The sequence below is a fragment of the Solanum lycopersicum genome, chromosome 7 (genome assembly GCF_036512215.1).
Source record: "Solanum lycopersicum chromosome 7, SLM_r2.1".
NCBI lineage: Eukaryota > Viridiplantae > Streptophyta > Magnoliopsida > Solanales > Solanaceae > Solanum > Solanum lycopersicum.
Genome location: NC_090806.1, coordinates 65,288,862 through 65,303,252, shown reverse-complemented (window position 1 = coordinate 65,303,252; position 14,391 = coordinate 65,288,862). Strand labels below are relative to the sequence as shown.

At 34.8% G+C, this 14,391-nt stretch overlaps 1 protein-coding gene across 4 annotated transcripts; it reads left to right on the top strand.

Annotated features, from left to right (window-relative positions):
* Positions 1–2,702: 2,702 nt before the first annotated feature.
* LOC101259169 (protein STRUBBELIG-RECEPTOR FAMILY 3-like) lies at positions 2,703–14,215 on the top strand. 4 transcript variants are annotated; one of them, XM_010325414.4, is made up of 18 exons: positions 2,745–2,841; positions 2,953–3,027; positions 3,251–3,437; positions 4,753–4,879; positions 4,961–5,032; positions 5,173–5,238; positions 5,340–5,411; positions 5,497–5,568; positions 5,654–5,725; positions 5,803–5,868; positions 5,965–6,030; positions 7,727–8,160; positions 8,787–9,208; positions 9,953–10,224; positions 10,697–10,835; positions 11,832–11,968; positions 12,051–12,207; positions 13,632–14,215. In XM_010325414.4, exons 3-18 carry the CDS (start codon positions 3,332–3,334, stop codon positions 13,725–13,727), a joined length of 2,376 nt encoding a protein of 791 aa, XP_010323716.1. In that variant the 5' UTR covers positions 2,745–2,841; positions 2,953–3,027; positions 3,251–3,331; the 3' UTR covers positions 13,728–14,215. The 4 variants fall into 4 exon arrangements, with proteins under 4 accessions (XP_010323715.1, XP_010323716.1, XP_069143190.1 ...); XM_010325413.3 differs by lacking the exon at positions 2,953–3,027 and having other exon boundaries at positions 2,703–2,841; XM_069287089.1 differs by lacking the exon at positions 2,953–3,027 and having other exon boundaries at positions 2,818–2,841; positions 4,987–5,032.
* Positions 14,216–14,391: the final 176 nt, after the last annotated feature.

Below are 14,391 nucleotides of genomic sequence, written 5' to 3'. Positions count from 1 at the left end.
AGGCTCTGTACCAATGGCCTGGGACCAGTTTCAACAATGGCGTGTCCAACATAGAAAGGGGAAGAGATCTGCAACTCAAAGGTTCAAAACAGTGATTACAGAAGGCATATATGGATTATGGATAGAGAGGAACAATAGAATTTTTGAGAAAAAAAGTAGTAAGGAGGAGAGTATAGCAAAAGAGATTGCTTGTGTTACTATAGCTAGAATTTCTACTATTGTTTCAAAGATGTATTTCAATTGAAAACTTTAGCTAATAGTATAGGGATAGTGTAGTATGTTTTTTTTCCAAGATGTTTGATGTTACTGTGATAGTAGCATGATTTGTAATGCAGATTCTGGTAATTAATAAAAGTTTAGTTACCAAAAAAAAAAGAAGTTAATTACTAATATAAAATGAAGAGGATTCTTATTTTATTTCTTTATCACTAATTAATCATAATTAAATGATATATATTCTTATCTATTCTTTTAGTTAATAAAACAAGATACTATAAACATCTCATTAATCTAGTAACCTATTTTTTCTTTTAATAAACCACACATAACTAGAGAGAGAATGATAGAAGAAATAAAATTCTTTTATTAATTAATAAGATAATTTAGAACTCTATTAATGGTATATATCTTAATACTAATAATTCTATTTTTATTAATTTTGGAGTTGTCACCATTACAAATAATAAAATGACAAAATATAGTTGCCTAAACTATATATGGTGGCAGGCACTGGCAGCCATGTGATGTTTTTAACGTTCTACCGACATACCTTTTCAACATTCAACATATGCGCATTTATATTTTTATCTGCGCGTAATACCACAAGTAAAATCTAAAGAATATTAAATAGTGATGTATTTATATTATAGTGATTAGAAGAATATTAAATAGTGATGTATCTATATTATAGTGATTAGTAGGGGTGTGCAAAAATCGAATCGATCAATAAACCGAACCGATAAAATGTTATTGGGTTATTGAGTTTTTAATGAGTTAAGAAAAAATAATTATTGGGTTATTGGGTCGGTTTCAATTTTTCCTATTGGGTTATTGGGTAAACCGATAACCCAATAAGACGATAGTAATTTACTACTTTACCCTTCCTCAATATTAAATATACATAATTTAATACATAAATAGATTCAATATTAGCTTTTCATGCTATGCGATTTTTTGGTTAGGAAATTGGTGAGAACTTTATTGATTATCTGGTGGATCAAGCAACTGTTCAAGATTGTCTCATTGAAATATTTTATTTTAGTTTTAATTCTAGTTCGTAATTGTAGGCGATAACTTTTGCAAGTTTGTGAATGTTAGTAATTTGATCAACATTCAAAATTTTCTATTATGTTTTGGCGGTAAGTTGGTAACATGTAACTAATAACATACGTACTATTATATATTATTTGATCGACATTTTCGAACCGATAACATCAAAAACCGATAAACAGATAAAAAATTTCTTATTGATTTGTTATTGGGTTAGCATATTTTAAAACCGAAAATCGATTAACCGAACCGATTATATGTAAAACCGAACTGAACCGACCGATGCACACCCCTAGTGATTAGGGTGATCAATAGGATATTGTCTATCGAAAAAATTATTATGTATATATATAAATAAAATAATATATGAAATAATTAAATAATATATATTAAACAAACTTAACTTATCAAACTATTATAGTCCAATACTTTCACCTCCTTAGCTAAAAAGCCCTCATGATTTATTATACTAATTTCTAAACATTTTTTATGAAATTCTTGACTCTGTGTTCATCGAACATATATATATATATATATATATTAGATATACTATTAATTAATTGTTTCCAAATAATAAAGCCATGAAATTTTGGGTCCTATATTTCTGGTCTAAATAAAACAGAAAAAAAAGAAAGCAATTTATTTTCCCAATTAACAAAAATAAGGAAGTCTGCAGGCACAAAAAATAATATGGGGCTACAGCCTATAACAATTTCCCATTTTGTTTTTCTGTGTCCAGTTTCTTAATATGGCGGCTATAATTTAATAACTCATCATTCAGCCTAAAGTATATATATAACATGTAAACATGAAATTTAATTTGATATCAATTAATATTATGAATTTTAATTTAATTTTATACATAAAACAGTATCAAATGGATACATTCATTTTATATAATAGTGTTATGTTCAACATAATATTCTATGTATATATAATACATATATTTATTTGATTAATTTAACATAATTTAATTATCTATTTATATAAACTCTTTATGTATTATGCTTAAAAAATAGGGGAAATAAGCCAATTTTAGTTTTAATATTACTAGCACTTCATTTTTTTAAAAAAACAAGCTCATATTATCACACGCGCCATTTAACGACACAACGGTTTAATTGACCGTTAATATATAATAAACCAATCATTTCACTCCATCTGTCAGTATTAATAAGCTAAGAAAATCACGCGCAGCGTTGGCAAGTGGAATTAGAAATTCACTTTCCTCTAAGTGGACTCAAAGCACACATGCATAAGTCACACATATTGCTGCCCGTCCGATGTGATATTTAAGAAAATATATTTAAGAAAATATATTTAAATCTTTGAAATACAAAATATATCGTTAAGTTTGATTTCATTTCTTCGAAAATTTGAATATTATGTATATGAATATTCAGGATTGAAGAAGGTAAATATAAGTTAAAAAACAACAACATAATTACGTTTATTTATTGTAGAGAGAGAAAGTAGATAGAGAAACAAAAATAAGAAGACGAAGAAGTCTTCTTCATAGTGTTGTTAATTCTGCAACTTTCTACATTTAGCTTTTTTCCAGCTATTCCAAAAGTAAAGCCTCTCTCTTTCTCTCTCCATCCAGATTTACAACTATTATTACTCTGTTAAAACAATGCTTTGCTTGCATTTATAGTTTTTGTTCTTTTGTTTTTTCATTTTCAGCTCAAATTATATGAAATCGTGATGTTTTTTCCCAGCTACTTCCTCATTATTTCTTCATAATTTACTTCATATTTGGTGGGTTTTTCCTTTTTGTTACTCTACTTCAATTTTTACTTCTCCATCTTCAACTATGCAAGAGTTTAGTTTTTTTGTTTGTTTGTAGATTTGTTGTCTACTTCTCAATTTTTGAATACCCATTTTGGTTATCAGTTTGGGTGTCATTGATTTGCTTCTTTTTGGTTGTGTTATGATGAATTTTGGGTTTGATTGAAGTACTGATTTTTTTGGGCTATTTCAGATTGGAGGTTTATGTATTGGTTATGCAGAGTGTGTTTCCAAAGAAAGAGTAGATTGAAGAAAAGGGTTACAGTTTGGATCAATGGGTGGGAAGAGATCTGTGTTAGGGTGCTTGAGTTTGGAGATCTTGGTGGGGATTTTGTTGATTTTTGCTGTTCAGCTTTCAGATGAAACTGACCCTGGAGATGGTAAGGAACAACAAATATTATTATATTTCAAGTTGTTTTGCGTTGAAGTAGAGCTGGAGAGGGATGCTAGTTTTCATGTTTTCGGCAATGCTGGTTATGGGAGACTGAATTATGAGCTGAGCTAGTTGTTAACTTGAACTTTATTTTGGGTAAATGTTTTCAAGTCGGGGGAGCTGGAGTTATCCAAAATTGGTCGGTTAAATGAATAGTCTTTATCCATTTCACGAATTAATTTAGGACATGACCTGCAGATAGGAGGCTGTGGAGGAAACATATTAGAATAGAATGTTAGTAGATAATGGAGTGTTGTCTTGCTTATCCTTTCATGCTAGTAGTCATAGTATTTCCTTGGTAGTTTCTTGTCCTTGTATATGTGTTACATTTATTGCACTATTTTGTTGCTGTTACTGTTTCTGGTGGTTAAATGAATAGTCTTTATCCATTTTCGGAATTAAGTTAGGACATGACGTTAGATATGAGGTTGTGGAGGAAACCGATTAAGGTAGAAGGTTAGTAGGTAGTGGAGTTTTATCTTGCTTATCCTTTCATACAGGTAGTACTAGTATTTTCCTCGTAGTTTCTTGCCCTTCAGTTTTTGTTACTATTTATTATCGCACGATTTTGTTGCAATTACTGTTCCTTTTCTTTTTTTCTTCCCAGAATGCTTTGTCATGCTTTCTATAGTATTTTGCCACTATTTCTTATTTCCTATGTTTCTTTTTCTTTGATATGCCTTTTCTTGAGTTGAGGGTCTATTGGAAACAACCTCTCTACCTCTCAAGGTAGGGGGTAAGGTTTGCGTGGGATTACATTGAGTATGTTGTTTGAATTAATTTACAAACAACTCCATCATACACAAACAATATCCATAAAAATAACCTAATCGTTTCACTTACATTCTCAAAAAACTTGCATGCCACAGTTACCTATTCTACTAAGTGTGGACAAGCTGTCATTCTTTCAGAAAAAAAAAAAGAAACGGTCTCAGAAATTGAAGGGGAAGAGGAGGCAATGAAGTACTGACTCCTAGGTTGCTAGTCAACTGTAGGGGGCTATGGCCTCCTCAAGTGATGTGTGAATTCAACACATGTTATTATTGTCCTAAATATCTAGTAATTGCCATCTTGATCATATAAGCTTCGCTTGGTTTGAAGTTAGCATTCTTTAAATGATTGGAATCGAAATTTCTAATTCATTCATGAATCAATATCAACAATATTCTTCAATGGTTTCTTATCTCAAAAAAAATAAATGAATATATTCTTCAATGGTTTTGTAATTTCTAACTCTGGCATTTTCCTTTCTGTTGGTCTAGTTGCTGCAATTAATGCCTTACATGCTTCCCTGGGATCACCTTCCCTTCCTGGCTGGGGTGTTAGTGCAGACCCATGTGATGGACAATGGCAAGGGGTCGTATGCGAGGAGACGAATATAATAACCATGTAACGACCTCTTATTCCTTGCAGCATTTCATGGATATTTGGAAGTTATAATTTTAATCCTTCTAATCATCTTCTTTGCAGTCAATTAAATGCTGCTAACTTGGCAGGTGAACTTGGGGATAACTTAGCATCATTTTCTTCTCTCAAAACAATGTACGTGTACTCCACAGATATATCTCCTTTGTCATAATTTGGTCGCGTTTTCTGTGCATGTGATGTGGATGCTTCCTTTTCTGGAGGTTTCTTTTATTGTGTGACACCTGAACAATAATTGTTGAAACTTTTTGTGGCAGAGATCTGAGTAACAATCACATCGGCGGAACCTTCCCATCCAGTCTGCCAGTTACATTGCAGAATATGTATGTATTATCATTATCCTAGAAGGGAAACAGAGAGTGAAGCTTGAACTATTACAGCTTACCTTTTGGGCAAACCATTAATTGTCTTTACCTTTTGGCAGTTTTCTTTCAGATAATGATTTAACCGGAAGTATCCCCAGTTCTTTATCTTCCCTAAGTCAACTTTCAGCAATGTGAGTTTCATCTTATATTTTAGATTGGAGATTTCCCATTACCGTAATCATGGTTCCAGTCAGCTATACTTCTCTTTTGTTTCAGGTCTCTCAATGGAAACCAACTGACTGGAGAACTTCCAGATTCCTTTCAAGGCCTTACAGCATTGGTTAATCTGTATGACACCAAAACAAAAGCATTTCAATATTTCCATAGAGGTTTTTAATTGTCCATAATTGGTGGATTATTTGTATTCTTGCAGTGATCTGTCAAGTAACAGTTTCAGCGGAGCCTTGCCGTCATCAGTAGGAAACTTGTCCTCCCTGACTACTCTGTGAGTGATTCTACATATTGTTGAATTGGTTTATAATTAATGATCAATACAAAAGCAGCTTATTTCTTGATTTTCAGACATGTGCAGAATAACCAGCTTTCTGGAACTCTTGATGTTTTACAAGATCTTCCTCTCGCAGATTTGTACTCTTCCTCACTACTTTTAACTCAAATACTACCTCCAGGTCGATAGAATGATATATATCGTACTAATATCTCCCATCTTTTGTGTCCCTCCAGGAATGTGGAGAATAACCTGTTTTCTGGGCCCATACCTCAGAAGTTGTTATCTATTCCCAATTTCAAGTAAGTACATTTCACTTTCTGCTTCTAATACTGTTGTTTATCTTCCGGCGTGTAATCTACAACATATTCTTGGCCGCCTATTACATTCTTGTGCAGTTGTGTGCCTCTTTGTTTGACACAATCTGCTAGACACATTCAGAAATTATGGAGACAATCCTTGTTGAAGTTTGATTATTACATGCCAAACTGCTCTTTACTTTTTGTTAATACTTAATACCCTCTTTCTTAAACTGAGTGACAACCTTGATCAGCTTGTTATTCATGGACAATTAAGGCAGATAAGATCTGAAGGGCTACATCGTTAACATAAACAACAATTATACTCCACACTCCTAAAGCTTTAGCACATGTATCATCTGTTCTCAGCTTCATATTCCCTACCCACTTCAGACCATACTAAACTTTAAGTTAACATACTGGTAAATATCAAACTTCCCTAAAGGGGACCATACTAAATTTTTAGTCAACATACTGATAAATATCAAACTTCACTAAGGGGAGAGCATTTTCTGTACAAAATGACAAGACTTGTGTAGGCTTCATCGTCTCATTAAGTATGGATCACCGGAAGAGTTCAGAGTGACTTCTTTATTACACCCTAAGTTTGTTGGTTGGCAATAATAAATGCAATTGCTATTGGCAAACTTCTCAATTTATGAACCAATCCATTTAAACATTTTATGTTCGTAGAAATATGTGTGCGAGTGTGTGTGTCTGTCTTTATGTAAGTTTGTGAATACAAGACCTTGTTAAATTCCTATAAGCTAGAAAAACCTTGTTCTGAACTACAATACTCTTTGTCATAAGCAGGAGAAATATTATAAAAGGTGTTTCGTGTTAGCCTGTATGTTAGCTGCACCGTCTTTAATAATAGTATTTTAGAAAATTGTTGAGTCCCACATCATGTAGCATGAGGAATTTGACTCCTTTATATGGTCTTGGACAGTCCTCATCTCTTGAGCTAGCTTTTGGGATTGAGTTAGACCAAAGTCTTTTTTATATTATTGGAGATCTGATATGTTGAAGAGTAGAGTCAAACGATAAAACTTTGACTAACAATTTATGATATATTTTTTCATGATATTGATATGCAAAAACTTGCAATTTATAGCACACTTTGTATAGTGTTTGAATATCTAAATTTTTTGTTTAAAATATCAAATTAATATTTGACTTTCGAAATTGGCAACATGACAAATAAAAGTGGACAGAGGGAGTTTCATCAGCACAATTACCTAAAAAAAGAAAAATCCTAGCACTATGCTGCTCAATTTGACAATTGGATAAAAAAGCATCTAGCGTACACAGTAAATTGGAAAAAATGTGAGGTATTATAGGCTAAAGGGTAGAGTATCACAAAAACCATATGACACCCATATATGATGCATATGTCACTCTGCATGATGGACTGCATTTTGGTCATATTTAAGTTCACTAGCGGGCTAAAATTTATTTAAGTTATGAACACAGGCGTGAATTTCATATCATGTTGTTCTAAAAGATTTGTTTGCCGGGAAATTTGATTTATTGAACGATATTGGTAAGGGTACATATTGATCCATGCTAGGACGATGTATCAGTTGTTTCGTTCTTTTTTCCAGTGTCTTATATAGGCTTTGACTCTTGACTGACTTTAATTATGAGAACTGATGGCTAGTGCTTTCATCTACTTGCTAATTTTGTTCTTGACGTGCAGAAACACTGGAAATCCTTTCAACAGTGTCTCTCCTTTGTCTCCACCCAACAGTAGTATCTCTCCTTTGTCTCCACCTACTTCGTTTACGAGACCCCCTCCAGCGCCACCAGGATCACCCTTTTTTAAGCCTCCAACTTCAACACAGACACCACCACCTTCAGAAAGAAAACCTGGACAAAAGGCTGATGGACCATCAGCAACTGCAGAGTCTAGTTCAAAAGGAAGCAAAAAGTCTGTTAAAAGGGTAGTCTGGATATCCATTGCATCAGTTTTTTCATTTATAATATTGGTATTAGCAATCCTGCTCTTTCTGCCAAGATGCTTTAGGGAAAGGCAAGAGACAAATTGGTCCAGACGGCACGAAATAGCTCCTGACAGGGAGAATCGTAGAGAGAATGGTTTATTGGTCCTACCTGGACATGATGTAGAGAAAGGTACTGCAAATTATTAAACCTCTCAACTATTTTATTGTGTGTATTATTGCTAGTATTCCTTAGTCTGGCTCTTTTCCTTAGTTCTTACAGGGAGAACTACCACTCTTTAATTTAGGCTCTATTTGAGTCTGCAGTCTTGACATCTAAGCAAATATATAGTGGTTATCCATGTGCCCAGGGGCGGACCCACCCTTACCCAGGGGTGTCAAGCGACACCCCTTTGTTTACATGATATATAGAGGTCAAATTTTGATTTAATGAAATATATACAAGTATTGACACCTCTTGACACAAGTCAAAAGGTTTAGTGTACTGGTTAAGACATTGCTTAATTGCAGTTAAGGGAATATCGCCAGTTCTTTGAAAAAGAGTTCCGCTCAGGAATCCCTTTGAGGGAGGTTTAGCCTAGCCTTCAGGTCCTATAAAAAAAATTGGACCACAACCATTGAGACCCCTTAATGACAATGGCCGCTACAGGATTGTCAAATTCTCTATTACAATCATAAATACCCTGCAAAAGATTCGTGAATTCGATATCTGTGTTTCCAACATTCAGAATTAAAAAGCTATGACTCTTAACCTCTTCTACTCTTTGATGATAAGTGGATTTCATATGTTTTGAACAGCTCCTCCTCTGGTGAGGCCAAAGGAAGATCAACAACCAAGGAGACCGACCCGCACTCCCATGCCACAGCAGGAGCAGGAGTTAAATGTGCAAAACCTGAGGGCAGTGCCAAAGAAGGATAGTAGTGAGATAAACCTGAGCAGAATTGATATTGATTCGATGTTGCCACCACCTCCACCCCCACCACCACCTCCGCCACCGCCACCGCCACCACCCTTTCTTCAAGAGAGAGTTATTGTGAAGCCAATTCCACCTGCCGACAATACTGCAATGAAGTTTCCCCACAGGCCACTTCCACTAACTTCTGTGAAATCTTACACAATCGCATCTCTTCAGCAATATACCAACAGCTTTTCTCAAGATAATCTGATAGGATCAGGAATGCTGGGAACTGTGTACAGGGCAGAGCTTCCAAACGGGAAGGTACAAGTTATGAATGAACTATAATGTTATTTGATACTTGAAATTACCAACTGTGTTTTCCTACACTGCTGTATTCTCTTGAACCTAGATTGTCAGCTTTTCTCTTCTTACTTATAATTCCCTTTTTTGGGGGTCTTTTCAGTGTTTTGCGAGCACTAAAGAAGCCTCTTATCTGTTGTTGCATTACGTGTCTTGCTCTTGCATATCTGTGCTTAATTGTTTAAGAATGATTTGCGGACTGACTAATAGTATGTAAATATGGTTTTGTTGGTGGAAATTCAGAGTCATATATATTAGGGTAAACTGTATTTCATAAATACGAAAAAAGCAAAATTACTTCCAATTGCTTCATGAGATATTTCTTGTAACTTAAATTTTCTTTTAGGACGTCTTTTGGTTCTTATCCTATATAATCTTTAAGTGGCATTTTGTTCAAGTAGCCAACACCAATTGATAAACTGCTGTCATAGAACAATCAACATTCGAGTTGCATGAGCTTACCATTCTGATTTGTACCCTAGTTTCTCATTTGCTGTATAGCAGGATCTGCCAAATACTGATGCATCTTTTCTAACGAGAAACTTTTTTATACTCAGAATATATGATTTCCCTGTTTAATTTTTAGTATACATTTGTTTATCTGGCATGCAATCTTAACCCTCATCCCATTGCTAATATTATTTGAATCATTTGGTGGTCACATTGTTTTACTTCTGACACTTAACACTTTGAATGCTTATGCAGTTACTTGCTGTCAAGAAGCTGGACAGAAGAATTTCCAATCAACAGAAGGATGATGAGTTTCTTGACCTAGTAAACAATATTGACGGAATTCGTCATGCTAACGTTGTCGAGTTGATGGGCTATTGTGCAGAGCATGGTCAAAGGCTTCTGGTTTATGAGTACTGCAGTAGCGGGACACTACAAGATGCGCTGCACTCTGAGGATGAATTTAAGCAACAACTTTCATGGGATACACGGATCCGGATGGCTCTTGGAGCTGCAAGAGGCTTGGAGTAAGTAAAATAGCCAGTCACATATACATACAAACCACATGCAAATATACGAGTATATACATATAAGCTATGGAAAAATTTGGTGTTGAAGAGTTATTTTGCAGTGATCTATAAGAAATTTCTGTAAGAAGTTCTAATTATAATTTAGCACTTGAAGGTAGCAAAGAACTCAAATCACAAACTAGTCCTGAACTTTCATGCCATGTACATACGACATGACATAAAATGATAAAATACAGGTGGGAGATGGCCTTTATAAGTATATGTGAACATTATATTTGGTGCTATATTTTGGTTTATGTCCTCCACATGAGTTCATACAAGGGAAGTTGAAGACGATTGTTGAAAGAAAATAACGTCGTAGTCATCCCACCCATGAATTATTAGTGGGATCGCTAGTTGATCTAATTCTTAGATTGTTAAAACAAATTTTAAATCTCACATTAATTATTTGTTCTTCTATGCAATGAAGGTATCTCCATGAGGTCTGTGAGCCACCTATTATCCACAGAAACTTCAAATCTGTCAATCTTCTCCTTGATGAAGAGTTGGCTGTGCATATCTCTGACTGTGGTTTAGCTCCACTGATATCATCAGGTGCCGTGAGCCAGGTAACTTACCATCCAAATTGGATTAGAAGTATGGAACAAGCGGACATTTACCTCTTGGGGTGGGGTGGTCATTTTCTGCTTGCATTTCCAGTTAAGAGAAAAGCAAATTCCAGGTTTATGATGGAAGTGAAAATGTGAACTAAATAGTACTAGCTGTTAATAAAGGGGTGTAACAATGATCAAAATGCTTCCAAGTAACACACCGGAGTAGAGCAGTAATTAAATACAAACATAGGTTCTTGCAAATGGATAACTTATAGTTTAGAAATAGTTGATTTTGTAGTAGTGCCAAAAGTTATATGGTCAATTTCAGACGGGTTAAGTCTCTGTCCCTGTAAATCTGGATATCAGGAAACAAATCTAGCTAGTCTGAGACTACCTGGTTGCCAGCTAATCTGAAGTATTTGTCATGTTTTAGCCTTTTATAACATTTCAATGCTTCACGAGATCTAAGTAGACACTGGTGGAATTTGTAAGCAGGAGAGTATATCCTTTCCAACATATGCTGGACTTGCCTTTTCATCTTTGCCCCTTGACAAAGAGATGAAATTTAGTGATCCTTGAAACTATTCTCTACATTCTTCAGAAGTAGAGGCATTTGCCTCTGCACATTTAATATGACGGTGATAAGGTCCTGTATTTTTTTCCCTGTTTGAGAATTTTTACTTCTAAAGACGTGGGAATAACAGGTTCACTATGTTAGTTAAAGGGGATTTCAGAAACTTGAATTCTATTTTATTTTTATGAAGTCCACATTGTCTCCTCTCATTTATAAGAAACAGTAGAACACAAGATTGAGCTAAAAAAGACATCACGGATATGACTGGTCTTTTTTCCTTGTACTTCATATGACAATTGATCTGCTACTCTAGGAGCATGTGGATCATCAATTTTTGCTGCATCACTCTTTGCTGAAACCTTGCCTCTTTTGTTTTTCTTTATGCACCGTGCCAAGGAATTTGAAATTGAATAAGTGAAGTTGTACTTGATTTTCAGTTGTCAGGACAACTTCTTACCACCTATGGCTATGGTGCCCCAGAATTTGAGTCAGGGATTTACACTTCTCAGAGTGATGTTTACAGTTTTGGTGTGGTGATGCTGGAACTCTTAACGGGCAGAATGTCATATGACCGGTAAAGCCATTTGCATCTCATTGAATAAATTTTGTTCTGTTGTTCTCTTCCAGCTTTATCATTACCTATATATCATATTCAGAACTCGAAGTCGAGGAGAGCAATTCTTGGTTAGATGGGCCATCCCTCAGCTACATGATATTGATGCATTGACAAGAATGGTTGATCCTTCTCTCAAAGGAAAGTACCCACTTAAGTCATTATCACATTTTGCTGACATAATTTCCCGCTGCGTTTTGGTGAGTTTTTTAATCTTTTCTTTTATTACGAGCGAGTAATTTTTCCAAATCTCCATTTTCTTCAATCCTTTACCAAACTTTGGGTACAAATGAAGGAAAAAGGTAACATGGGAAATGATTTATTTCTTATCACAGAAATTCAAAATAAAAAGTAAAAAGGAAGGAACTGTACTATGTCAATATAGGAACTCTACACAGGGTGTCTTTTGTTTTTCGTAGCCACTAGATTATGAATTATTTACCAGTTTAAGGACATCTGTGAATCTGTAGTATGAGATGTACCAGGTTTATAGGTATAGTTAAAAGTTACAGTGAGCGGAAACATCCATGTCGATGTTCTCAAATCTTTTTCTGCTCTGGTGTCTGAATGCCTTTTCATGACCCAGGGATGAGTGTGTGTATGTTGTAGTTGAAGCAAACAACACAAGGAAAGTCTGGATTGGTGAACAATTTACCGATAATGCCCTATTCACCAAATTAAATCTTGTGGCAGAACACACGTGGTTAACTAGCACACAATCACACCAAACAAATAAATAATAAATAACACAAGGATTATGTGAGGTTTGTCAAAACCCATGTCCACAGGGAAGAAGCAAAGAAAATTTTCCACTATAAAAGAGAAGAAAACAGTACAAGAGATCCCCTATTACAACCTTTTTAAACACCCAGTGTTTCCCCAATCCAACTGGCCTGGCCTAACAATATAAGCAAATAATAGTAATTCAAAGCTTTTCGGGGTTGGGCCACAATTCGGATCTGCCAGAATCCAGCACAAAGCTTGTAGAAGCAACAGATATATTACATTTCCTCTCCTTCTGCTTGTTGTTTTTCCTATCTTTTTGTTTATTCGGGAGGGTGGTAAATTTCTCACTAGGTATTATGCAATTTTTTGTTCAACCAAATACTTGTGTATGTGAGGGGGAGAGGAAGAATGAGGTACACTCTATTGGTTGGACTTTTCATTGCAATCGATATATCCATTGCATTTATATAATGGTCAAATTTCGAATGTTTCAATGAACAGAAATCTATACTGATAAGTTAAAAGGAACCAATTGGTTGGTGTAACTCCGATGTGAAGCCTGTTCGTGGTGTCCTCTCCATTATCATCTTCCTGTTACCCTTGTAGCAATGAAAGAGGAGATTAAAAGCCTCCTATGATTTATTAGGGATTATTTCCATTTGGCTCCACCTTCTATATCCTATTCACTATCTTATAGATTGATCGCACTCACCAATTGTGCGCAGAGCAACTAGTACAAAGTACCATATTGCTGTTAATCAACGAAAGAGTGAAGTAGTTTTCATGTGGCTGTTTTGTAAAGCCCGTCTCATAGCTCTTCCAAGCATGACTAGATTTAGCTGTTGTATAGTAATTGCCTTCGCATTTTGTTGTAACTATCTTTAAAATTTCCTTGCAGCCTGAGCCAGAATATAGGCCACAAATGTCAGAAGTGGTTCAAGACCTCATACAAATGATAAGAAGAGAATCTCCCAGTAGATCAGATGAAGAATGATTTGAACCAGACATGTATGCTATAGCAGATTCAGGCATGGAGTAACCAAGACTTCCAAGATTTTTTTACTTTTGCGAAGAACTTAACTCGAGCTGAGATACTTGGAACCAAAGACTTTAAGGCTGTAGATGCAGTTCCCTGCCAGCAAAGCTTCATACCTCCAAGACAAAGGGCTGGCTAGAAACTGCGCGATTTCAAGCAACACAGCTCGGGTTTATCCTGATTCTCAGTACAATTTTTTGCAAATCATTCTAATGTTCAGTTATAGGCCAAACAGAAACCAGAATGCATAAAATGCACTAACCCCATTGTTTTGAGAGCTTATTTATGTTTGTTAATTGGTATATCTAAAAGTTGTAAATCTTTATTTGTTCTGCTGTACATTTTCAATTGTTTGTACAAGAATATTCTTCACACTTCAACATGGACCTTTGGTAGCACATTTTTCAGCCTTTCAGTATCATCAATGGATATATATTGAATAATCACTTGAAGGTTGTAATTTTATTATTCCTCCAAATATTATTATTATTTTTAATATACTTTTTCTAGTTGGTTAAAACTACCATAAGCACATGAGATTACCAATTAGTTATTGGCCAGATTAAGTATAAAATTCTTTATGAAAAAACTGTTTTTCCGTAATTACAGATAAAAAATATAT

What these genes read in the sequence shown, in the direction of transcription:
- LOC101259169 (XM_010325413.3), top strand. Translation starts at nt 3,332, where the DNA reads ATGGGTGGGAAGAGATCTGTGTTAGGGTGCTTGAGTTTGGAGATCTTG. An exon ending in TTTTCTTCTCTCAAAACAAT is followed by an intron (nt 5,033 to 5,172) that starts GTACGTGTACTC and finishes TTTTTGTGGCAG; the next exon opens with AGATCTGAGTAACAATCACA. An exon ending in TGGACATGATGTAGAGAAAG is followed by an intron (nt 8,161 to 8,786) that starts GTACTGCAAATT and finishes TGTTTTGAACAG; the next exon opens with CTCCTCCTCTGGTGAGGCCA.